Source organism: Eptatretus burgeri, chromosome 20, assembly GCF_056783735.1.
Source record: "Eptatretus burgeri isolate ZD-2024b chromosome 20, Ebu_testis_v1, whole genome shotgun sequence".
In the NCBI taxonomy this organism is placed as follows: Eukaryota; Metazoa; Chordata; class Myxini; order Myxiniformes; family Myxinidae; genus Eptatretus; species Eptatretus burgeri.
Window position 1 is genome coordinate 1,140,940 of NC_140980.1, and position 25,340 is coordinate 1,166,279.

The window sequence follows — 25,340 nt, forward strand, 5'->3', positions numbered from 1 at the left end:
AGATCAGGCAATCAGATAAGAGAAAGCCTAGAACAGAAGATAAAAAGATGTGAGGAACATCTGGAGCAAAGGAAGGAATAATTGTTGGAAAAGTCAAGACAGTTCGAAGAACTACAGGGAGAAATGAGGGAAGTAGAGTGGGAGTACCCATGAGTTGGAACAGGAGAAGAGCGAACTGAACGAAAGAATAGAGGAGGAGCAAATTAGTAACTCCCGGGATAGGGAGAACTTGGAAGAGAATGGAAAACAAAGCTGGAAAATAAAAAAACGGGAAAAAACAAAGCTGGAAGAGAAAAAAACGGGAAAAAACAAAGCTGGAAGAGGAAAAACGGAAACACGATTTGAAATTGCAACAACTGAGGACAAAGGTAAGATCAGGCGATCAGATAAGAGGAAGCTTAGAACAGAAGATAAAAAGAGGAGAGAAATATCTAAAAAAAACTAAAGGAATACGGTTAGCGAATGGACGAAATGAAGGAGGAAGCATGCAAAAGAGGTGAGGAGATGGGAAAGGAATTAGAAAAAAAAGCTTCTGAGTTACGGAAACACCAAAACAAAGAGACGGCATTACAAAACGAGCTGAGGATGTTAAGAGAGGAAAGAAAGAGAACGGAGAAAGTAACGTTAAGGAACCACACTTTGCAGATCGAACAGTAAGAAGCCAAGGCCAGATTAAAGAATGAGATGCAAGAAAGAGTAAAGGAACAACGAATGAGACAGGAAAAGGAAATCAACCAAGTGAAAGAAACAACGAGATTGGAGAAGGAAGAACATGAGAGACAGTGGGAGAGTAAACAAGAAAGAGTCGTGAAAAAACAACGAATGAAGCAGGAAAGGGAGATCAATAAATTGAAGGAAACAACGAGATTGGAGAATGAGGAACATGAGAGACAGTGGAATAGAAAACAAAAAGAACATGGATTTGAAATTGAACAACTAAAGGAAAAAGCAAGGTTGGAATATGAGGAGATAGTGAGAGAACAACGAATGAAGCAGGAAAGGGAAATCCACAAGGAACAAAAGGTTCACACACATGACGTCAGAGGTCACATGGTTTGGCAGGCATATTGGATTTACCCTAAAACCTGTAAAAATCTTCTTCTCCAGAATGGCTGGACAGATCGAGGGAGTAATAAAGTTTTTAAAGGAGTAATAGATCGGTCACATGGTTTGGCAGCCATATTGTATTCAAGAAAAATATTAAATAATGTTTTCTATAACTCGCGAAAACATTATTAAATAATGTTTTCTGCAACAATTACTTGCGACGTAATTGTTCATTGTATACCAATGTCTTTATAATTCACATTCGAGTACACAAATGTTTTTATCAATGTCGTTGTCCCTCATTTGGTGTATGTATTATCTCCGCCATTATCTTTCCACCAGTGTACCTAAGAAAAAAGTGTACCTTTTAACACTCTCTTTGTTCTTGTTTCCAGGATTAACGTCGTCCTGGAACAAGTACTTCAACCATGCCGCCGCTCAACAGCGAAAGATGGAAATCGTCATGAATTGCCAAATCGTCAGGTTAATTGTTGTGAGCCTCAACCTCATCATGCAGGTGTGCAAGTGATACAAGCTCACTGGATATGGTTCACAATCTTTTGTGATGTATTGTTTGTATTGTTTTTGATGTATTGTTTGTAAGATGTATTGTTTGATGCTCTTTGTGCTGCAGATCAGAAATGGCTCCCGGAGTCAACAAGATTGCAACAAGTGCTGTAAGTTAAAGCTTCTGGAATTGAGATCTGGAACATTGCACGAAAATACCACTTACAGTAAAAAAAAAATAGATTAAGTTAACTTAAGGAATTATAACTCCACCTCGTGATCATTTTGTTCACTTATTCACAGACTGTATGAAGAAACACAAAATGAAGAGAACCAGAATCACCGGGAGACGGGACGATGGGGTCCCGGTCGTGGATGCTGTTGCGCCAATCATGGAATTGCAACAGTATCACACATCGTTATCATCAGCTCTGCGGAATCAGACGGACATGTGGCAGAGTGGTGATGTTTTATCCACAGGCATGCAGATTGATTTCAGATCATATGAAATCAGAGCAGAGGCCAGAGAGAATGTGTCTCTTTGGTCTCATGGAATGGAGAAGGAAAATCTGGAGTTTTGTACCATCCTCAATGTGATGTCTCGATTGTTGACGATGAACAATCAGCAAGTGGTCATCACGGTTCATGCATCCCGACGTGTAAACACCTGGCGGTGTATGATTGAATCGGTATCGGGGGGAATCGGAATATGCAACCCACGAGGAATGCCTGCACAGTGTGAACTTGGACAGTTAGCCTACAGGAATGCTCTGAGCCCACCTGGACCAACTAAAGACATCCCGACATATAATATTTCTTCCTCGGTCCCTAAGCCACAGAGACATTCTGATGCTGACAACCGTCTGGCATTACTCGTGTCTCAAAATGTTTTGGAACAAAGCGACATCTCTTCTTCAGTTGAGATCCTGAGAGAGTCCCTTCAAAACATTCAAAGCTTTTGCAAAGTATCAGTGAAAAGATCTTGCGCACCCGTAAGGATACCAAGTGGGGTGATGACTCCTTCCATAACCACCAACATGAAAAGCCCCCCAAATGGAAGATCTCATATACCAGGGGAGGTGATGACTCCTTCCAAAACTACCAACACGAAAAGCCCCCCAAATGGAAGATCTCGTATACCAGTGAAGATACCAGGGGTGGTGATGACTCCTTCCAAAACTACCAACACGAAAAGCCCCCCAAATGGAAGATCTCGTATACCAGTGAAGATACCAGGGGTGGTGATGACTCCTTCCAAAACTACAAACATGAAAAGCCCCCCAAGTGGAAGATCTCGGATACCCATTAAGATACCAATGGGGGGAGGGGAGGAGAGGTGATGACTTCTTCCAAACCATCAACCAAAAAACGTTGCACAGTTACCAGGAAGGAATAGGCCTCTTCACAACCCGGGACCGTTGAAATATAATAGAATTGGGCTCAAGTTTACAGCAGAGAAGATTACATTACAAGATTACAGAGAAGATTACAAGATAGTGGGTGAACAAGAAGAAGATGAAGAAAGTACGACGGGAGTTGGATTCCCGAGAAAAGCCGCTGAGATGACAGAAAATATTTTGGGTTCAAAAAAGTGTGACTGAACTACAGACCCCAAACAACATGTCATGATGACTGCAATGAAATTCTTCGGTAGATTTTGGCACCTGATCCGAATCTGAACCCAAACCCTAAACTCGTTCCTTCCCATAACTGCCCCACACCTGTCCCCTTCTGAACAGAAAACTCCCTCCAGTGTATAAGGTTCTCTCTCCAGGTGAAGAAATGTCTCACAATCTCTCCTTACTTCTCAGGTACTTCCAATAATTGTCTCCATTCTGCTGACGGTGAATGCCGATAATAAAAACTTCTTACTTTCTTGTCTGTTCTTTTCCAGATAGTGCTTTGAGGACCATCATGATGCAGGCTGACGACCTTCAGAGAAATATCTCCTCAATACGATCTCTTTCCCCTCTCAAATGTCTGGCAATCTTGCCCTTCTCTCCAGGTGATTCCCAGAAATGACTGACTCCATGACTGCTGACCCAGAACTCCAATCATCAAAACCTCTTACTTTCTTATCTGCTCTTCTTTTTCTGCTCTTTTCGAGATATTTATTTGAGGGCTGGGTTTATGTTTTGGGTTCAATTTTTCAGATTTTTTTCTGCCCTCTCGTACCTGAGATTTCACAGTCATTGTGTCGTAGTTCAGTCAGCCGTCCTCCCATTCTGGTTCAGGAGGTCACGGCTCAAGCCGATGAAGCCTTTGTTGACCCTGTGTGAAGCGGGGCCATCGCCGTCAAATATAAAACACACAGGAAATGGCGCAAAGTGCTGAGGCACGGCGGTGATGGACATGGTTAACCCCCGACCAGGCAAAGATCCCCGGGGGGTTAACGCTTTACAGATAACCTGGGGTTTTGAGGACTCCAAGGAAAGCTGCAGTTTTTTTTGAAGATTTTTTTTTTTTTTGAAGATGTATTTTTTTAACAAAGGCATATTTCTTCTAAAAATAATAAAAGTATTTCTTCATAGTAGATCAATCCAGTTTTAGTCTTAAAATATTGCAAAAGTTTCCAATTTGATATGTACCTCAGGGTATTGCAATGAAATGATTGAAACCTCTTGACTGCCCGCTCTCCTGCTCCCTCTGATCAACCCTCCTGTTTTCATACTGACCATCATCGAAATGCTTCTGAAAAAACAAAAAAAAACGGAAAATTGAAGTACGTGTTGACACTCAGTTCGAAGTCAATGAAAGTTTCCAAATACGATTTGCAGTCGAGAACCCCGGGACGGGAAATTCCTGAGATTCCCGGTCAAAATGTGGGGACGATTTCCAAAGAAACCTCCGCCGGGAATCCCGGGGAAATATACATCAAATAAAGATTAGAAATGAAAAACAGTTAGCATCTGCAGTCAACCAGCTAAATTGTCAGTGCATTTTGTTCCACTTGACGACCGTCGTCAGTTGAAGGGATTGAATTTTACGGGAAAACTGCAAACACTATTTCCTAACCTAATATGGATAAAACCAATGTAAGAAAGTTACTTACGGCAAGTGGTGTGTATCGGATCGGATATATTGCAAATCTGGTGTTGACGACTTACGCATTAGTGAAATTTCGGCATCTCCACGGATTATGTCTCATTCTTTCGGATTTCGAGCTGTTTCAGCGCTCCGATCTGATCCGATCCGACAGGCATTCATTCAATCTGACTTTAACCTCGATACTCCGATCCGACGTCGGATGGGAACTGCAAACCGCCGCTACTTACCGCACAAAGGTAGGCATTGTCGTGTGGAGTCCAGTTCTCCCTTTTCACATTTACTGCCCAACGGCGACGTCTTTCCGGGTCCCTGGGGAAGCGGTGCATTTTCACACCTTGCCTGGGATGCACAGAACACCCGACTGCCACACAACACACCATTGTGTTATCAAAAAAGTCAAAATCTGACGAGAAAACGTGAAAAGACGGCGAAAACGATTCGAATTTTGCTCCAAGATTCACTCGCGTTGAGTTGGGCTGCAACATGGCGCCAGCAACGCACGTGACCGGGTATTGACCAATCAGAGCGCAGCATGATCGAGACAATAGTTGGCCAGACTCTCTTTATATACAGCACTGGGCAGCGCACCAACACCTTGCACAGAGTATGGTTCCGATGGATGGATGGATGGATTAATAATTCATTGGTCGACACCAACAATGCCAGAGCTCCGCACCTCCACACCGAGCCTCGTAATACGAGATCCCAACGATTCTGACGACCTCGCGTTCCACGGTATCAAGAAGGGCGACCTCACGGTGGAACTTATTCAAACTGAAGTCCAAATTAATTAATGAACGTTGTGGGGAAAAATATTTCGGAGAAGTAAAAATAACTTTGCTCATAAAAGTTGTTTACCTCGCCAAATGTTGGTTTGAGTCCAGTTTGTGAGTGTCACGGTCGCGATTGGGTTCCAGTCGAGAATTTGGCGGGAAATGCAAAACGTGGTCCGGTATTTACTGATATTTCCGAAATCTACACAAACAACAAAACAACACTCATTCCACAAATAAAATATCCACAAGTCACAGATTATATATATGAAAAAATAAATATGTGTTTGTCCAAAAATCCTGACAGAAAATACGTGAGAAAAAATAAAGGCCTCAAGCCTAATTAAACTTGAATTAAATAAAACGCGATATTTCCACACACGAACATGGCAAACCTGTCAAACCAAAAGGAAAACATGTTGTGAATCGTCTCCTCAACCAAACACGCATTAAAATGTCGACGAAATCAAAGAAATATCGTCACACAAAACCACGATGACGTGGACACCAAACCGTGACCTCAAAATGGGGTGGACGCACTCTTCTTCTTCTTCTTATTATTATTATTATTTTCTTCTTCTTCTTCTTCTTCATGGCCGTCATCTTTTTAATCATCCTCTTCTTCATGCAATCATTAAATTCCTGTAAAATGGTTTCGATTTCGAATTCCATCGAACTGCATCGTTGATATACATTTTAATTTAATACATTCACCTGGTTTCACACTTTTGACTTCGTGGGACCCGAATCTTTTTTGGGAAAAAAATAACAAAAGCGGGAGGCGGCTTCTTCTTCTTCTTCTTCTTCTCTTCGTCTTCTTTTCTTCTTCTTCTTCTTCTTTTCTACGTCTTATTCTTCTTCTTCTTCCTCTTATTCTTCTTCTTCTTCATTATCAAAATCACTTGCACCACGTGGAATAAATTTTAAGTGATTCTTGAGATTTGAGAGATTGGATCAAAACGAGATCTGAAAAAGTTTCGGACGGATTCAGACTAAACTCGGTGGACGGACAAGTTGGGTTCGTGACAAGGACGGACTGATTCGATGTTCCGTGAAGGTCCGAATCCAGATCCGGCCCATCAGTGGGATTGGGATACCGAGCGGAAACTGTTCACCTGAGCAGAGGTGTGCGCTCTACCTGGAGGCGTTCTCGTTTATATATTTATTAATATATAAGGGTGATGATGGAGGAGCTGCGTCACAAACCACAACGTACACACACGCCAACCAATAGATGAGCACGCTAGTCTTTCACGAACCGGTTGGCCAAACCTGACGTTCGACAAAGGTTCGGACAGGGGTTTGTAACTTGTTCAGGGTGCCGGAGATAACTCGCCTACTTTTCGCGACAGATACCGTGGGGCTCTTTAACGTCCACCAACGGATGCCGGCAGACAGGACGGCCGGCTTAACATCTATCCAAGGAACAGCCTGTGAAACACCAGGATGGCGGTTTATAGCTGGGTCGGGATTCGAACCTGGCTTCCTCAAGGCCATCCTGCCAGCACGGATTACATCATGTGTGTTTGGTTAATTGAGACACAAAGGAATAAATTCAGTGGTTGTGGATGAATTGTCACCCTCTCCCCCCCCCACCACAAAATCTCCTCTGGATGTGAGAACCGGAAACAATGAAAACTTCACTTTCACATCGAACATTGTTTTCCCCCAGAGGTCACTTTCAATTATCAACTATTTATTTATTTAACAATAATAACAAACCCGATCGAGCTGTGACGCTCTTTGGAAGGTCACGTGATTTACGGGAAGCACCTGTTGAAATCAAATCAATTTTATAAATATTTAAAAAGTGAACGGACGAGGTCGAGTCGAAACTGATCGGATAAACCCCCGAAAACTTGCTTTCCCTCGTCCGGATGAGGTTCGTCACGTGATCGGTGGCGAATCTGCCGCCGAGAAAGCGTGACTCGTCAAGCCTCTTGATCACGTGACTCGGCAAGGTCGGTCATGGAGCGGTCCTTTTATCCCGGAACACCACGTGTCCGCACGGCGAACCTTCCTTCACCACTCCGTACTTACAGTACCAGACGGTGCACGACGTCCCGAGGACTCTTCGGTGAAGATCACAAAGAGAACACCCCGGGATCCACGAGCGGCTCCGGGAGGTTCTCCCTCATCCCGCGGGTCCATGGTCGGTTCACCCGAGGATCAGGAGTCCGGACCCGGTACGTGACGTCATTCCGAACCGACATCTTGTGGTTCCTGAAAGTTTATTATTTATTTAATGGATTGTTTTGTGGTGAAAGGGAAGATCGAGTCCGAGTTCGTCCGTGATTCGTTCCCTCGATATGAAGGTTTGAACCACAAACTCATTCCTCATGTTGTAATTTTATTGTGTATAATTACAATAATAATAATATAACTCCACATAGTGAATGTAACGACACTATACCCGGTCCTTGTTAGCTGGAGGGGGGAGACATAGCCACAGGATATAGATTCATATAAAAGCGAGCCGGAGGGGGAGACAGAGTGAGAAGATGGATCATGTGCAGAGCCGGAACGAGAAACAGAGGTATTTAAAAGAAAGAGCGAGATCGAAACGGTAAAATATGTGACAGCATGGGGCCAGAAAGTTAAAATAATAGACTCGCGTCTTCGGCCGTGGTCCGGGTCACTGCGGTGGAGGTTACCTGGCCAGTTTACAAACGGTGTGCTTCGGCATGCGGTGAGCAGCTGTGCTGTGAGACTGTAACCACACGATCCGTGCATGGGGGACAGGCGAGCGCACAAGTCAGGGTGATGAGTCAGTGTGTGAGTGTGGTGAGGAACTGGGTGAGTGTGGCGCCGTTGTATGAGGACGCGGATTCGGGAAGCCGTCAGAGACGGACGACATTACGATAGATTTAGAACGGCTTCCCCATGTTGTGGAGGGTGCGAGTCCGATTCGGAGTGAGCCGACCGACGGTAAGGAAACGATGCCTGCCTTGTGCGAGCAAGTTTACGTGCAGGACTTTGTCAGATCGATAGCTTTGTGATGGTTAAATGACATTAAAGTCTCGAACGTTGACGTCTTCGGACGTTTACAAGTATCACAATGTACCCAGCGAGTCGGAGCCATGATGAACAGGCATTCGATAACATGAGTGAGGAAAGTGAGAAAAAAAACTTCATCGTTAAGAAATCGTTGCGGCCTGTTCCAAGTCAAGGCGTGGTTAAGCAGGCCAAAAAAGATGGCGGCTTCAGATCCCACGAGGTAACCTTGGAAACGCCTTAAGACCCCAGAGAGCAAGGTGGCCGAGGATACGCCTGATAAAGGATATTTTTAAAATGGGTGTTTTCCCACTCTGGCTCGCTTTTATTTTCAAATAATTAAATAAGGCAGTTAATTGTCTTCCAAGGGGTGTTTCAGTCATCCAAACACCCAGTTTTCACTCTTGCACTCCCTTGTCGTTCCCTTTGCATGCATGAAAAGTTTCAGGCTGCTAGGTTTCATGATTTTAGTGTTATGGAGGAGACACACACATTGACACACATTGACATTTATTGGTGTCGGTATATGCTTCAAAAACGAAAAAAACTCCGGAATCAAATCCAACCATATTTTTGCCCAAGGGTACCCCCACGTATGGTTTCTGTCTGGGTCGCGTGTCTCGGAGAGGGGGATCAGGGTGGAGGACACGTCCCAATTCTCTCCATGTAAATGTGTATCATACGGGACCAGCCGGTGGTATCTGACATTACAAATCATTTCATAAAAAGAGTTCAAACAACTTGACAATATGCATGACGGTGATGATGAAATCTGAGTGAGAATAATTCGAAATTCTCAAAATGTTTCATTTCACTCATTTCAAGCGGACGTTCAAACCAAAGCAAACAACCATGAGCTTCGCAGTGATGCGGAGGTGATTTTTTGCTCACGCCATATGCAGATGTAAGCAGCAAGGATGGTTGATGAAGATTACATCAGCTGACTTCCAAGCAGAGGGACGATGACCCCGAGAAAATGATAAGAGTGAATAGATTGTATTCTATTATATTGTATTCAATATACTATTATAATCTATTATATTACTATTATAATCAACTATTATAATCGCAGTAGGTTGAAACATAAGATATGTCAAAACCAAGGAGAAACACTTCAATGCAAATGGTTAGGAAAGTATTGATGTGCAAATATGATCAGTTTGCTGAATTTTTTCCTGATGGGTTTATCTTTCAATCCAGTGTTCATGGTTCGAACAACATGGTGGAGACGAATCTTTGTAGAGCACTCACAGATGTGATGTATGAGAGAAAATACATGATTACGGTCTGTCTCCGTCTCAAACATGTGATCACGAAGCGAGTCAAATGCACTCGATCCTACGTCTCCCAACACTGATGCAGAGATTGCAGATTTCAGGTAACTATCACGAGGAATCTTGCCATTTGTCACCGCCAGCATTCTCTTAACACATTTCTCAGTGGCTTCACAAACTTGAACAACGCTTGATGATGGAACGGTAAGGCGGTATCCTTGTTTTAACAGCAATCAGCCTACAGGCAGGTAAATTGACATCATCATTCTGCGTGAGAGACAGCAAGCAATCTTGACATTTGAGTGTCCGCTTAACCATCCTAACCACATATCCTGCATTATAGGTTACAAGTGACTCCAGGAACACAGAAAGTTTGTTAAATGGTGGAATATCGAGTTCAGGAAGTGTTCACTACAAAGTAATGTCACACCGGGCGTTGGTGTAAAGTGTTCCCTTCTCTGCGCCTGGCACCATTGTCTGCAAAACTTTTCATCCTTCGGGAATCTGGAGAAAAAAGATCCGAATGACGTTTTCGATTATTGGCATTTGAAGGGATGGAAGGATGGGTACTACAATAGGCGTCAGTGGAGGTAGATTTCTGATATTAAGATAGATACGACCCCCTAACCCCTAAGGTGCGTCGGAAGCAAAATGATTTTGGGGGTAACATCGGGTTAGGTGGACCACGGAGCCAGGACCCTCGGAATAGGGAGGGCCTGTGCCCCCAAATGGACAAATATTGTGAGCTACCCGCCCAACTGTTTGTGCAGCCACGGCGGTCGATGGGGGGAATGAATCTCCGGAAAAAATTGAATTCTAGACACCTGGAAAACTCATTTCCGGCATATTCCTGGATAATATCGTTTTTTTACATTTTCTTTCAAATCATCGACTGTACTTTGCCATCGTTTAGATTTTTATACTGGCGTTTAGGGTTTAAATTGTAACTTCTTAAAATAATACTCCAAAAATAGATTGACGATTGAAAAAGAAAAAAAGCACCAATAATCACATTCTTACCGATGAAAGGTGCATGTGGAGCTCTTCCCAGACTTATTATTGCATCCGAACGCCACGCACTGAGGCATTTTTACGTTTACCGGTTCAAAATAGTTAAAACTCTTAATACATCTACAGGTTTTTTGAATTGCGCGCGACGAGCGAGTGGCAAACCAACATGGCCGCTGAGCCATTTCCGGTGACTTCAGTTCTCACAGCTGCGAGTAGATGGCATTGCTGGTCCAGGTTATTATAAGAAGTCCGTGCCTGGGGGTGTGATCCATCACCAATCAGCTTGGGGACCGCTCGCACAGCGGCTTAAGCACTCAAGCAAGCACTCCATTCAAACCCGTTGATAAGGAACGGTTGGCTTGGCAAGCTTTAGCGAGCTGCTTGGTAACTGAACATACCCCGGGGATCATTACCTCGGGCACGGATCGACATTTACCGTTTTAAAACCAAACTTTCACGTTGGACAAGAAAACCAATGTGTTGATGATGGGGGCTCGGACGGTCTCATGGTCGGGGGGGCCTTGAACATTCATACGGACACCATGGAACACGTGTGGACAAAACAACGTGTGGACAAAACAACGTGTGGACAAAACAACGTGTGGACAAAACAACGTGTGGACAAAACAACGTGTGGACAAAACAACGTGTGGACAAAACAACGTGTGGACAAAACAACGTGTGGACAAAACGACGTGTGTACAAAACAACGTTTCGACAAAACGACCTATGGACAAAACGATGTATGTACAAAACATACGTTGATGTGCACCGGGTTTGGGCAGCAGTTGATGTGGAGCGTTAGTGGGCAGCGGTTGATGTGCAGAGGGTTTTTGGCGGTGCATGTGCACCAGGAGCCGGCAGTGGTTGATGAGGCAGCAAGCCCGGGCAGCGGTTGAGGTGCAGCTGGTTTGGGCAGCGGTTGAGGTGCACCGGGATTGGACAGTGGTTGAAGTGCAGCGGTTTCGGGCAGCGGTTGATGTGCAGCAGCAGTGGACAGAGGTTGAGGTGCAGCGGTTGATGTGCAGTGGGTTCGGGCAGTGCTTGAGGTGCAGTGGGTTTGGGCAGTGGTTGAGGTGTAGCGGGTTTGGACAGCGGTTGAGGTGCACTGGAAGTGGACAGCGGTTGATGTGCAGTGGGTTTGGTCAGTGGTTTTAGTGTAGCGGGAGTGGGCAGCAGTTGAGGTGCAGCGGGAGCGGACACCGTTTGATGTTCAGCGGGTTCGGGCAGCGATTGATGTGCAGCGGGAGTGGGCAGCGGTTGTTGTAAAGCAGGAGCGGACAGCGGTTTTGTGTAGCGGGTTCAGGCAGCGGTTGATGTGCAGCTGGGAAGGGCAGCGGTTGAAGTGCAGCTGGTTTGGGCAGCGGGAGCAGGCAGTGGTTGATGTGCAGTGGGTTTGGGCAGCGGTTGAGGTGCAGCTTGTTCAGGCAGCGGTTGAGGTGGAGTGGGAGCGGGCAGCTGTTGTTGTGCAGCAGGAGCAGACAGCTGTTGTTGTGCAGCAGGAGTGGATAGTGGTTGATGTGCAGCGGGAACGAGCAGCAGTTGAAGTGCAGCAGGTTTTAATCAGCGGTTGAGGTGCAGCGGGAGCAGACAGCGGTTTGTTCCAGCGGGTTCTGGCAGCGGTATAAGTGCAGCGGGAGTGGGCAGCGGTTGAGGTGCAGCGGGTTTGGGCAGTGGTTGAGGTGTAGCGGGTTCCGGCAGCAGTTGAGGTGTAGTGGGTTTGGGCAGTGGTTGAGGTGCAGTCGGTTCAGGCAGCGGTTGATGTGCAGTCGGTTCAGGCAGCGGTTGAGGTGCAGTCGGCTCAGGCAGCGGTTGAGGTGCAGTCGGTTCAGGCAGCGGTTGAGCTGCAGCGGATGTGGATGAGGTGCAGCGGGGGCCGCGCAGCGGATGTGGATGAGGTGCAGCGGGGGGCGGGCAGCGGATATGGATGAGGTGCAGCGGGGGTGGGCAACGGATATGGATGAGGTGCAGCGGGGAACGGGCAGCGGATATGGATGAGGTGCAGCGGGGAGCGGGCAGCGGATATGGAGGTGTAGCAGGGGGCGGGCATCATCACATGAATTTCTTTATTCATTCATGAAATATCATCATCATGAATTCTCCTCATTGTTGCTCCGTTATTTGAGTGAGCTCTTCCAGTATTAAGGTTGATGAAGGTTGATTTGGGTGATCATCCTTGTGGAGATTCTATGGCAGGTAATCTGAGCAGGCAGATCCTTGAGATGTTAAAAAACACTTAAGGGTGGACACTGGATGGTTCAGAGGACCCTGGATGGTTCTGAGGACACTGGATGGTTCAGAGGACACTGGATGGTTCGGAGGACCCTGGATGGTTCAGAGGACACTGGATGGTTCAGAGGACACTGGATGGTTCAGAGGACCCTGGATGGTTCGGAGGACCTTGGATGGTTGAGAGGACACTGGATGGTTCAGAGGACACTGGATGGTTCAGAGGACCCTGGATGGTTCAGAGGACCCTGGATGATTCAGAGGACACTGGATGGTTCAGAGGACCCTGGATGATTCAGAGGACCCTGGATGGTTCGGAGGACCCTGGATGGTTCGGAGGACCCTGGATGGTTCAGATGTCGCGAACTCGTGACGTTATTATTTCGTTTGAATAAAAACTCGGTTTACCGTGCGTGTTATCCTCATCATTAACGTCATTACGTCATCATCGCGCCGACTGCACACGCACGACCCCAGCAGACTGTATCCGTGGACTTCACCCGGCGGTTTTCACTCTTTTAATCGACACACCTTGGTGGAAACAAAATTCATCAGCGGAAAAAGTATTTTTATATCGTTATTTTTACGACAAATACAAAACATATTTTAAGGAAGTTCCGTGGATGATGTCACTTCCGGTCGGGCGTTTGGCGGTGTTTTTGTTTCCATTGAGAAGACGTTCCTTTTTAAAAGATAAATATATCTTTATTGTTTTAAAAGGTAAGAAATCATCGCTTTGCACAATCCGTGTTTCAGCAAAAAGACGATTTTGTCTTTTATTTGCTTTTACATAAAAAGTATATTTTATTTCTCGTTTGTATAACGTCACTTCCTGTTGATCGGACGCTGGTGTTTTACAAGCTCCTTTACTGGAGTAAGATAAGGGTGTTTTGCGTGTTGGTTTTCGTATTTTGTTGTCGTAATTCGTGTCAGGGGCTGTGGGATTGTATTTATAAAGCTGTAGTTGTTTTAGTGGGGGCTCGGCCTCGTGTTGGCCTCATGGTTCAGGTTGTGGGCTTGGGCTAGGCCTCGTGTTGGCCTCATGGTTCGGGTAGTGGGCTTGGGCTAGGCCTCATGGTTCGGGTGGTGGGCTTGGGCTAGGCCTCGTGTTGGCCTCATGGTTCGGGTGGTGGGCTTGGGCTAGGCCTCGTGTTGGCCTCATGGTTCGGGTGGTGGGCTTGGGCTAGGCCTCGTGTTGGCCTCATGGTTCGGGTAGTGGGCTTGGGCTAGGCCTCATGGTTCGGGTGGTGGGCTTGGGCTCGGCCTCGTGTTGGCCTCGTGGTTCGGGTGGTGGGCTTGGGCTAGGCCTCGTGTTGGCCTCATGGTTCGGGTGGTGGGCTTGGGCTAGGCCTTGTGTTGACCTCATGGTTCGGGTGGTGGGCTTGGGCTAGGCCTTGTGTTGACCTCATGGTTCGGGTGGTGGGCTTGGGCTCGGCCTCCTGTTGGCCTCATGGTTCGGGTGGTGGGCTTGGCCTCGGCCCCGTGTTGGCCTCATGGTTCGGGTGGTGGGCTTGGGATCCTGAGTTCAAATCCCACTTGCTGTTGAATTAATACCAGGTGGGGTTGACTCGGCCTGTCATCCTTCTGAGGTCGGCAAAATGAGTGCCAGCTTGCTGGTATCCTGTGTCGGAGTGATGACCCGTCCAGGATTGTGTCTATTAGCTTCAGAGACTGTTTAGGCCGCACTAACGCTCTGCACAGAGTGTGGGCCCAGTGGATGGATTGGGGGGGGGGCTTGTGTTACGTTTAGCGGTAAAGTCAGTTGGAGTCTTGGGAACATGGTGCTGATAAAGGGTAATAAATAGAGGAGCGAAGGAGAAAGGAAGAGGAGTTCATGAAATGTGATAGATGTTCAATGTGGGCCCTATCAAGAATAAGGGAAGCGACCTCCACCTGTGTCTGATTTCCTTGTGATTCCTTGTGGTTTATTTGATTTCCGACAGAGAAATAATCGACTCGTTCACCCTCCCGAGTGGTTAACCAAGTCGAGGAGAAAGGTTGTCCTCACAGTCGTTCAGAACGATCCCTTGTGAAGAGGAGAAGAGAAGAAGAGTGAACAACAGCGAGTGGACTCTCATCGTCGGCCAGACCAGGTGAGGTACCGACACCCTGAAGGTTGTTAATGATCCACATTCAGAGCGACAATCCCACAGTGAAACAGCCTAACTGATACAAGCTTGACTCGCTGAGAAGGATTCCGAGCACCCTGATTGGTCGGTGTGCCTTGTAGAGTTTCACATCATTATTCACATCCATCTCTACCTCCTGGTATCGGACGTGTAGCACTGTGATGAATATTGCGTTTGCTCATGCACTTGATTCGTTTTCTCCATTGATGTGAAAGGGTTGCTGTGGCTTTGCTTTGCATTTTTCCTGTCTCCCAACTTCTCCGTTATTGATTTTCACCCCTGGACCACCGGTTCGCCGATGAAGACCACTCCATGATGCAGCCCACTGCAACGGGTTCCTGTCTCGAGCCCGGACAGCGGAACCTTCACCTTGAATTATCCGACATCTTTTCTTCTTCGCAGACTGAGGTTTCTTTTTTTTGTTTCTTCCTCCCCTTCCTTCTCCCCCCACCCACCCCCACCTTTCACCGACATTCCCACACTATCTGTGCAACTTGTCAATGCCTTAGTCTTGCTGACCATTACTGATTGAAATCTGCTGGGAAGGAAATGGCAAACCATCCAGTGTAATCTTGCCAAAAAACTGTTTCAGTAGCCCTGACACACTGTAACAGAGTACAGTATGCACATCAACATACATCCCCCATGCCTGGTGTTGGCTTAATGGTTAGGGGTGGTGGGCTTGGGATCCTTGCGTCCTGAGTTCAAATCCTGCCTGACTGGTGAATTAATACCAGGTGGGGTTGACTCAGCCTGTCATCCTTCTGAGGTTGGCAAAATGAGTACCAGCTTGCTGGGGTGATTGGGCCATTCCAGTATCCTACATTGGAGTCCCATCCAAGATTGTGCCTGATAGCTCAAGAGACTGCTTTGGCAGCACTGATGCTCCGTATAGAGCATTGTCCTACTGGATGGAGGGTTACTTGATCTCCTTCTGACCACCTTGGAGGGAACTGGTGTTTCAAGTTTTGCTAAAAGAAGGCAATGTCTGTTGATCTGTCTGTCTGTTCTTTGTGGAATTGAAAATAGCTTTGCCTTGCCTCCGCAAAATTTAACATTCATGCTTGTGGTACCCATGGTCAGGATGGGCATTAAATCAATCTCCCTGTGCTCCCCCCACCCCAACGAGTGCGAGGAGACGGCTTGCGATTTTCGGTTGTGCAAATGGTTTAACCACTGACCCCGGCCTGAGTGAGGGGGCTTTGCAGGTTGGGAAACGATGCTACTTCCAAAACAAATCCTCTGTTTGTGACTAGCATTACCGTAGTTCACTAATTTACTGACGTGAGCACGAAAATAAGTGAAAATCGTGTTTCTTGCAATTGGGTATTACTCATGGACCGGTGCGGATGGAATGGTCTCAATCCAGTGATTTCTTTTTTCCATGATTGTGGAAAACAGACAGAGTTCACACAATCCGTCTTGAAAGCTGAATCTGAAAGAGAATGTTTTTAAATGCAAAAACAAGAACAGCGCTCAGTAGAGCGCACACCTCCGCCAGGCTGAACAGTTCACGTTTTGTATCCACTGATGGGCCGGATCTTGATTCGGACCTGAACCGAAATTGAATCGGATTGTTCTTGTCACCGAACCAATTCTTCTGAAAATGTCTGGTAACCCCTCCCAATCTACTTTTATAATCTTCCTGAGAAAGTTGAAAATTCAGAAATTCAAACTCCTGGGTCTCACTATCAGTCATGATTTTTCCTGGGAAAGCCACATTTCCAACATGGCCTCCAAAGCCAGTCGCTGACTGAGCCTCCTTCCTCGGCCCACCTGAACTCCTGACCACAAACAAAGCCTTCATCCGCAGCTTGATGTAGTACTGCTCTCCTGACTTGGCTGGCTCTCCTCTCTCATCTTGCTCAGCTTGACGTCGTGGAAACCAAGGCCTTCAAGATTATTGAAATATATCGTGACGAAGCAGAATCTGTGGGTCCATCACTTCGCCATCGCAGACAAGTCGTTGCTCTCTCTGTCTTCTACCACCTCCTTTCTGGTCTTGCACCATCTGCTCTTTCCATTCTTTGTGCCCCCAAGGTTTCTGCAGGGCTCACACGGTCCACCTTCAACACCCTTCTGGTGGAACTACATAAATCCAGGATCATTGCTTATCTCCACTCATTTGTTCCTCTTTTTCTCACCTGCAGAACAAACTTCCACATCCTCTTCAATGTCATTCTTCCATCCGGGTATTCTAAAGAGCTGTTCACCACCATCTCAAATCGTCCTGAATCTAAAACCATGATCCTTTCTGCCGTCGTTAACCCCCTCCAAGCAGACCTTCTTCCAAATTTCCAGTTTTTCCTTCCTGAGAGTTTGCTTCTGTATCCATCCTGTCCACCCTATGCATCCTCTCTTTCCCCTCTTCACTTATTTTTTTTCAAATTTCCCTCTATTTTATTCTTCAACCTTGCTGCAGATGTCCCCCCACCCTCTCTCTCTCTCTCTCTCTCTCTCTCTCTCTCTCTCTCTCTCTCTCTCTCTCTCTCTCTCTCTCTCTCTCTCTCTCTCTCTCTCTCTCTCTCTCTCTCTCTCTCTCTCTCTCTCTCTCTCTCTCTCTCTCTCTCTCTCTCTCTATCTCCCCTCTCTCTGTCTCTGTCTCTCTCCCCCTCTCTATCCCTCTCAACTGTTTCTTTTGTTCCACTGCATCCTCATCCTTGCAGTGTTCCAGCTCTTCCCTGAGTCGATACTCTAGAGTCTAGACCATACCATAAACATTTGCGACCTCTTCTCTGAAACTACACACACAATTCTGATGAAACTCGATCACAATCTTCATCACCCATGATGCACCAAGGTTTGTTCTTGGCAATAAAAAATTCGGGCCCGAACGGGGTCTCCGGAGGGGATCTATTGTGGAGGGGGGGGGGTTGGCCTCCAAAATATGTTTGCTTTCTTCTCAGAAATTACACAGACAGTTTTGATGAAACTTGACCACAACCTTCCTCACCCAGAATGTACCAAAGTTTTTTTCACGGCATTAACATATATATATATATATATATATATATATATATATATATATATATATATATATATATATATATATATATATATATATATATATATAAAAATGTGTCAGGCGTTTCCTCCCAGAATATGTATATACTTTGTTCCCCATTACATATTTTGTTTGTCATCCACGCCTTCCAATAGATAGTTCCCATGGTAATCTTATCCAGCCGCTACCAGGTGAATGCCCAGGGGTATTGCCCATGTTGTTTTTTTTCCTCTCCTTGCATCCATTTAACTATAACAAAAGGAAAATGCTTGTTTCAATGAACTTTACCATGTTTCGAGATTATTCCTGTCATATAAGATAATTGAGAGATACATATTGTTACGGATGTGGTCGAGGGGGTGAACGGGGGATAGATGAGAAGAGTTATTTCATTATAAGTTTTGGTGCAATTCCCATAAATAAGTGTCGAGCATGTGGTTATTAATATCTAGTCCACCCCCGCCAAACCGGCCCAAGTCTCTGTAACTAAGCCCTGCCATCCCTCCCCCCTCTCCCGACACCCTTGAGCCTTCCCCATCATTTCATTTTTCTGTCCTTTTATGGTATCCCCCCTCCCCCCCCACCTCATGACCAAGGAGCATGACCTCTCAGTGCAAGGCCACCAGACGTGCTGCAAACATGCCCTTATTAGGAGATTTGACTGGTTATAATTACTAATGAGCACGCCACACTGCAATCATGGAGTCAGCAGAAGACCACCAGACGGTCCAAGGACATGCCCTTACAAAGACACTGTTAGGCCACGCCGTCCGATGAGCATGCCTCACGTGTGCTTCAATCGGCCCCATGAGTGTTATAAAAGTGCAGACAGCGAGTGGACGTCGTGTCTGCGGTGAGTCTTCACGAACTGTCGTGATGAACATGCAGCAGTGTCCCGTCTTTGGATTATGCGCTCGTGTCTTGGTACCTGCTGCTGTTCCTCACCCATGCATCTGTGGACTGCTGCTTGGGAGAGGCCGTGAGCCGAGATCCGTGTCGGACTACCGCATGCCCAGGCGAGTACGTGAAGGATGGGCCCACACCACATGCTCGATCGTTGCTGTGCAGATAGGTTCCTTCGTCTCGTCAGACCCCTGCTGAGTCTTGTCTTCCTTGTCGAATGAAACAGAGAAGACGTATTTGTAAAGCCGTCATGGTTTAAGGACGTGTTGTCTTATTTATCTATTCAATGGTGATCAGTGGCCATGCTTTCTCCCCTTCTCCCCATTTGCTCTGTTAATAAACCCCTGTTTTGATGCAAACTGGTGTGGTCATCGGAAGCGGGCTCTGTAGCACTTAACATCATTGGCTTATTCCCAAAGAGCAGACCCAGTATCATGCAAGCAAAAAAGCGAGAGCAGACCCGGTCTCAGACGAACAAAAAAGCGAGAGCAGACCCGGTCTCAGGTGAGCAAAAAAGCGAGAGCAGACCCGGTCTCATGCTCGCAAAAAAAGCGAGAGCAGACCCGGTCTCAGATTAGGAAAAAAGCGAGAGCAGACCCGGTCTCAGACTAGCAAAAAAGCGAGAGCAGACCCGGTCTCAGACGAGCAAAAAAGCGAGAGCAGACCCGGTCTCAGATTAGGAAAAAAGCGAGAGCAGACCCGGTCTCAGACTAGCAAAAAAGCGAGAGCAGACCCGGTCTCACACGAGCAAAAAAGCGAGAGCAGACCCGGTCTCAGACGAGCAAAAAAGTGAGAGCAGACCCGGTCTCAGATTAGGAAAAAAGCGAGAGCAGGCCCGGTCTCAGACTAGAAAAAAAGCGAGAGCAGACCCGGTCTCAGGCTAGCAAAAAAGCGAGAGCAGACCCGGTGTCAGGCTTTCTTGCTCAAATTAGTGGAGTGGATCCAGTTTTTAGTTTTGGTTGGAAGTGCCTTCTTCTTCTTCTTCTTCTTCTTCTTCTTCTTCTTCTTCTTCTTCTTCTTCTTCTTCTTCTTCTTCTTCTTCTTCTTCTTCTTCTTCTGTAAAAATGTGTAATCCCACCTGCCCCAATCTTAGACAAAACATACTTGTATTAAACAAGGACAAATGTGTCCAAGAGCAGCGTCCTCAAGGTTTTGTCGGCGAAACAAAAAAAAACAACAACAACTTTCGATATTTCGTCACGTGCCTTGATTAAGCCAATAACGAGACCCGTCATAATGTATTTACGTATTTACGATATATAGTGTATTTACGAAATAAATCGTGTATTTACGAAATTACAATACGATTAATGGAATAATATTTAAATAGTAACGTGAACTTTTCGAAACTTTAAAGCAAATGTCCGAATATATTTAAAAGTTCATGATAGACGCTCTCAAAAGGCACCATCAATGTGAGGATGTGTACAGGTGTTTAGTATTTAAGGAGATCCGGATCTTGTATATACAAGAGCCGAGTCCTAGAGGTTAAGGTTTTGTCTTCACAAGAAGAAGAACAACAACAACAACGCTGAGCTCTCTTTGAGCAGCGTTCACTACGCGAGATGCTGCAAAAAATTTTATTTAAGCTTTTCCTGATGAAGCTGTTATGTGAGTGATGCGATTCTCCGTCGATCAAAACCTGTTTCGATTGAACTTTCATTTATTTTACAGGGAAGGAACTCTGAGGGCTGTGGACACATACTTGTCTACATGAGAATGAAACCGTCAGACAATAGACAGTCAGAATGTTCTCAGGTAAGTAAATACAAAAGTTTCTCCATTTTAGTTTTAATCACATTGTTTTTGCACAAATTTAACTTTTTACCAGTCATTTAATCAATATTGGGCCTTTCGATCGGTCCAGGATTCGTGTTTGTTTACCTTTTGCCAAAATCCCAAACAACACCATTGTACAGTTTGATTTGGGTGAGGGGAGCTTCATGTGCAGCATCCTCTTCGTTGATGTTTTGGGCCGGCGTATTTCTTGGCATCAGCATTTTGAAGTTTAAAGATCATCATGGTGTATACCTGCTAGTTTTTAAATTATTTTTTCCCCATCTTCAGTGTGTGCACGTTGAAGGAGCTGGGAGCGTGATCTTGCAGAGAGCAAAAGATAAGAATTTCCAAGGGCCAAGAACAAGTCAGCGTTTCACCTTCAATCGCGTGAGTACCGAGTGCATCGGTTGCACGTTGGGTTGAATTGAATGATGTGAGAGTGTTTGTTTGAAAATTATTTCAGCACGGAAGACTCATCATCAGGCAAGTCACTGTCGCAACGAGAGATCGTCAGACTGTTCTGTCCACCGTCATCCTTGCGGCCTCTTCCAATGTTAGACCCAGACGGTAAAGTAGTGACACGGCGGTACCTCCTTGCGCATCGTTGGCCTCGAGGAGTCTTCCATCTGTCCGTGGCGTTGGTACGTATGGAAAACTGCAACATCTTGGTGATAGCAACGATGCCCAAACTACCGCAACTCCACAAGCTTCACGAGAGTTCAGCTGTTAAGGGTTAGTTTATGGACTTCTCAGTCGGTTGTTGAGGTCCTGCCAAAGTATTCCAAAGATGCGCCTGGTAGTTCACATCTATGCAAGCGTTTATGATTTTTGTCCATGTCCAGGTTTCACGCCGATTGCAAAAAAAATAAATTGGGACAATCAGTGCTTTGTCCAGCCATGACTTCTGTCGTTGATTCACAGGAGACTTCCATGTTGGAGGAAGTGAGGCTCTGCTGACTGGGCGAGGGCAGCCTGGCATAGTTTCCTTGAAGATGTTATTCTGGACCCAAGGAATTCAAACTGTTTCTGCCGACAGAGTGCGCATCATCCATCACTGTTGTCGTACTTGGGGTTTCTTGAATAAGTGACTGGATCTTCGTCTTGGGCCAGCTCATTTCTGGCCGAAGGTGGCCGCGTCTCTGTCGAACTCCTTGAAGGCTGAGATGTGCTGAATGTTAACGTCCCGCGGTCGCCAGCCTCAAAAGAGCTCCACTTTGCAATTCGAGAGAAGCAACGTCAATTTTAACCAAAACCTAAGGTCATCCAAATGTTTTCATCGCTTCACTTCAACACTTATCCTCCCCGGGGTTTCGCTCATCTTTCACGATACGAACACTGCCCAGTACCGACTGTTGATGTCCTCTCAAATGCACTCGTTCAACTTGTCGTACATACAGAACACATCAAAAATGAAGACTCGTGAGGTCACCTTCAATCACGTGACCAAATCATTCTGTACACATCGACTTGTAAGGAGTGACGAACATCGACATTAAATTAAATAATTATATTTCTAACCAAGCTCTTTCACAAAGTGTTTCAGGTGCAAGCTTAAATTATTTTTATTTATTTATTATTATTTAATAACATCCTGGGGGAGGTCGGTCGATGAAGAAAACGGATTTCTTTTCCTCCCAGTCCACCCGCAAATGTTTCATTGTCCAATCAATGGACTGGAAAGCTTTGCCAAGCAAGTTTATACGAGTATAATAAAACTTTTTTTTTTTAAATGTAAAAACATGGAGGGATGAAATCTCAAATAAAACAACCAAACAAGGTAGGAATTATTTGAGACCACAATACAACACCACAATCCTCATATGGATTACCATCACGACATCTTTTGACATTTTACTTTTGTTGTGGGATTGTGATGAATGAAGAACAAGAAGAACAATAAAGAATGACACCACATTACGATGCACAAGACGACACGACAATCCTCTTCTGGTTTAGCATCACTATGTCTTTTGAGGTCGTTCCATCCCAATCCCACAACACAAGTAACATGTCAAAAGATATCATGTCTTGGGGGTTGGAAGGGGGATTGAGTACTTGGGGTTTGGGGCAGCTAGGGACTTGAAGAAGAAAGAGGGGGTGACAGAGTTGGTTTGGGGGAGGGAGGGCAGAGAGGGGACAGATTTGGGATCGAGGGGTTTGAGGCTTTTGAAGGGGTTGGGGATTGTGATGGAGTTGAGGACATTGGGTTGGGAGTGAGTTTGAGGATTTGAAGAAAGGGGGAGGGGAGCTCAGTTTGGGTGTGGTGGGAGGGGGATAAGACATGAAATTGTGTGTGGGTGTAGGAGGGGGTGGGGTGGGGGGGTGGAGTGGTTAAGGACCCGAAATCACATTTTACATTATGCAGAATTTCCATGGGTCCGTGATAATCTTGTTGACTCTTTTGGGTCCTCAAGATATATTGGGTTATCGTGGTCTTTTAGGTCCTCGGGATCTTTTGGATGTCCTGGACTCAAGAGACTCTGAGAACACCTTCACTCGGGTCGCCAATTGTGCTTGTGCCAGTGATCAGATGTTGATGATTTTTTTACTTCGACTCCTTCACAAAACTGTCTCCTTTCCATCCATTGATTGTTTCATTTTTCAAAATGTGGAAAGCATTTTTATTTCTCCCCTCCTTTTTTTTTTTCTTTTGCTTGCATCCACTGTCTTCCTTTTCTCAACACCAGCCTCTGCTGCCTTCCAGGTGTGCATAGCTTGTTTAATATCCGGTTCAAATGTGTGTTCCGGTAGGTTTACGGACCCGACACGACCCAGAAGTGTTTGTTTGATGGGACCGTGAAGCCGCTTGTGGGCAACTTTCTCGATGGACAAAACTGTCTCGTGTTTACATATGGGGTGACCAACTCTGGGAAAACGTATACGGTGCAAGGTAAGGTGGCCTCGGTCGTTGCTTACGCCATCATTTTGATTTTGGAAAAACTCAATGATTATGGTTCACCATTTTGAAATGAGAAACTCTTTCTTCAAAATGTTGAAAATTATGTTTAAAAGACAATTAGAATTGCAAATTTCATGCCAGCAACAGTGGGTGAAAAGTGCCCCTGCGAGCAGAAGCGAGTTGGTGTGAACACACACACACACACACACACACACACACACACACACACACACACACACACACACACACACACACACACACACACACACACACTGTGCGTGGGCAAATGACCTCGTTTAGCATCCATACGTCATTTCTGAAGTCGTGTATTGTGAAATACATGAATGATGACATCCATAGAACGTTGATTGAGGGATGCCAACCGCCATGAGAAGCTGTCGTTTTGGTCATTAACCCTTCGTTAAACGACAAATCGATATGTTAAAGCAGGACTGTCTGTCCCCGAACTACTCCCTCAGTTTTGGGGCGAGCCACACCAAATTCTCTGCGCAACCTTTTGGGGTCCCAAAGGGTGTCCGAAGGTGGGTGGGAGGTTTCATAAATTTCTCAAAACTTTTTTTGTTGTTGACATTTTGGGCTCCACCCATGTGAAGCACAGGTACCTCGATCGTCCTTACTATCATTCATGGTCCGGTGTTTGTTTGTCTGTTTGTTTGTTTGTCACGCGACTCCTCCTACAGTTCTGAACCGATTACATCTCGACTTACTACATAGGATCAGCATGACCCCAATGAGTGAATGAGGGTGTTTTTATCTTGGCCGGTAGTCTGGGGAACGTAAATTTCCATGTAAAGGTGTATCGTGTATCACCGTCTCCAGGTGAGGTGGGGTATTTCATGTGCCCACCCTTTGCAGGATAGTATTGTTGTCCCTACATTTTCCAGTGCGGTGAACTGTTTTGAATTGTATTAAGCAAGAGGTATGTTTCTGCTTCATGCACGTAACCCGGGTTATTTTTTTTTTTTCGGGAGAGATCGAGGCAGCTGTCAGTTGCCTATACACCGCCCAAATGAAGGTATGTGTCAGAAGAACGTGTTGCGCGCTTCGAGCAAGATTGCCCGTCGGGCGGGTACTCTGCTTGTCGGAATAAAATACCGTATGGTAATTGATCTGCCATGAATAAAAGTGAAGCTTCTATTCTTACTTCCCTGAACTACCGCAACACCCAATGGAGGTACAGAATGGCGATGGCATCACACAAGCAGCAGAACCTGAAGGATCTCATTCACATTGACCTTGACTTGCAGGTTTAATGGGATGATGGAATATCATCCAGAATAAGTTCAAGCTGTCACGGAACGATCCGGAAGCATCCTCTCTTCCCCCCTCCCCGACTGTCGCTCGAAACTTTGGATGGGACAGAAATTGGCAAAAAATCTCCTGGTTACAGGACCATGAACCTTGAACCTCCTACCAGGAACATGCAAGCTGGAAGAAGTTGTGTGACTGCCCTTTCGTAAAGACAACCACTTAGATCTCTGGACCCCAAAACCAGCGTCGACGTCACGAACCATTGGAACTTCACCTCCGCAAACGGCTCCAAAGGAAGCGTGTGCACTCTGTAAGAAGATCTGTATTCGTGTGACCGACCGGGTGATTGCTTCCGTGAACACGTCCTTGATGTATAAACCAACGGTGCAGATCTCTCCAATTGACTTGTTGGACGTTCCAATCCTCCTGGATATTCGTTCAGTCTCCATCGGTTAGCACCGTTCGCTTGCC

The 25,340-nt window shown here is 45.8% G+C and overlaps 2 protein-coding genes and 1 long non-coding RNA gene across 8 annotated transcripts in view; 2 read left to right on the plus strand and 1 right to left on the minus strand.

Moving 5' to 3' along the window:
• Window positions 1-4,244, plus strand: part of LOC147008261 (uncharacterized) — a 57,235-nt gene extending 52,991 nt beyond the window's left edge. The window contains exons 8-10 of the mRNA XM_085865193.1: window positions 1,443-1,564; window positions 1,682-1,724; window positions 1,858-4,244. Coding sequence (XP_085721319.1) covers window positions 1,443-1,564; window positions 1,682-1,724; window positions 1,858-2,894 — 1,202 coding nt within the window. The 3' untranslated portion in view covers window positions 2,895-4,244. The remainder of the gene's footprint in view (window positions 1-1,442; window positions 1,565-1,681; window positions 1,725-1,857) is intronic.
• The window catches only part of LOC147008251 (uncharacterized), a 298,248-nt gene that overhangs the window by 220,148 nt on the left and 52,760 nt on the right, over window positions 1-25,340 (minus strand). The gene's annotated exons all lie outside the window — the stretch shown is intronic.
• The window catches only part of LOC147008263 (kinesin-like protein KIF20A), a 28,646-nt gene continuing 10,628 nt past the window's right edge, over window positions 7,323-25,340 (plus strand). For 2 of the 6 annotated variants that reach the window (XM_085865125.1, XM_085865121.1), the window contains exons 1-6: window positions 13,681-13,757; window positions 14,827-14,976; window positions 15,317-15,420; window positions 20,594-20,677; window positions 20,987-21,085; window positions 23,450-23,588. In XM_085865125.1, the coding sequence (XP_085721251.1) occupies window positions 15,325-15,420; window positions 20,594-20,677; window positions 20,987-21,085; window positions 23,450-23,588 (418 nt within the window). In that variant the 5' untranslated portion in view covers window positions 13,681-13,757; window positions 14,827-14,976; window positions 15,317-15,324. Of the gene's footprint in view, window positions 7,562-13,513; window positions 13,604-13,679; window positions 13,758-14,826; window positions 14,977-15,316; window positions 15,421-20,593; window positions 20,678-20,986; window positions 21,086-23,449; window positions 23,589-25,340 lie in introns of those variants that run through there. The other 4 variants (XM_085865123.1, XM_085865124.1, XM_085865127.1 and 1 more) reach the window with 4 other exon arrangements.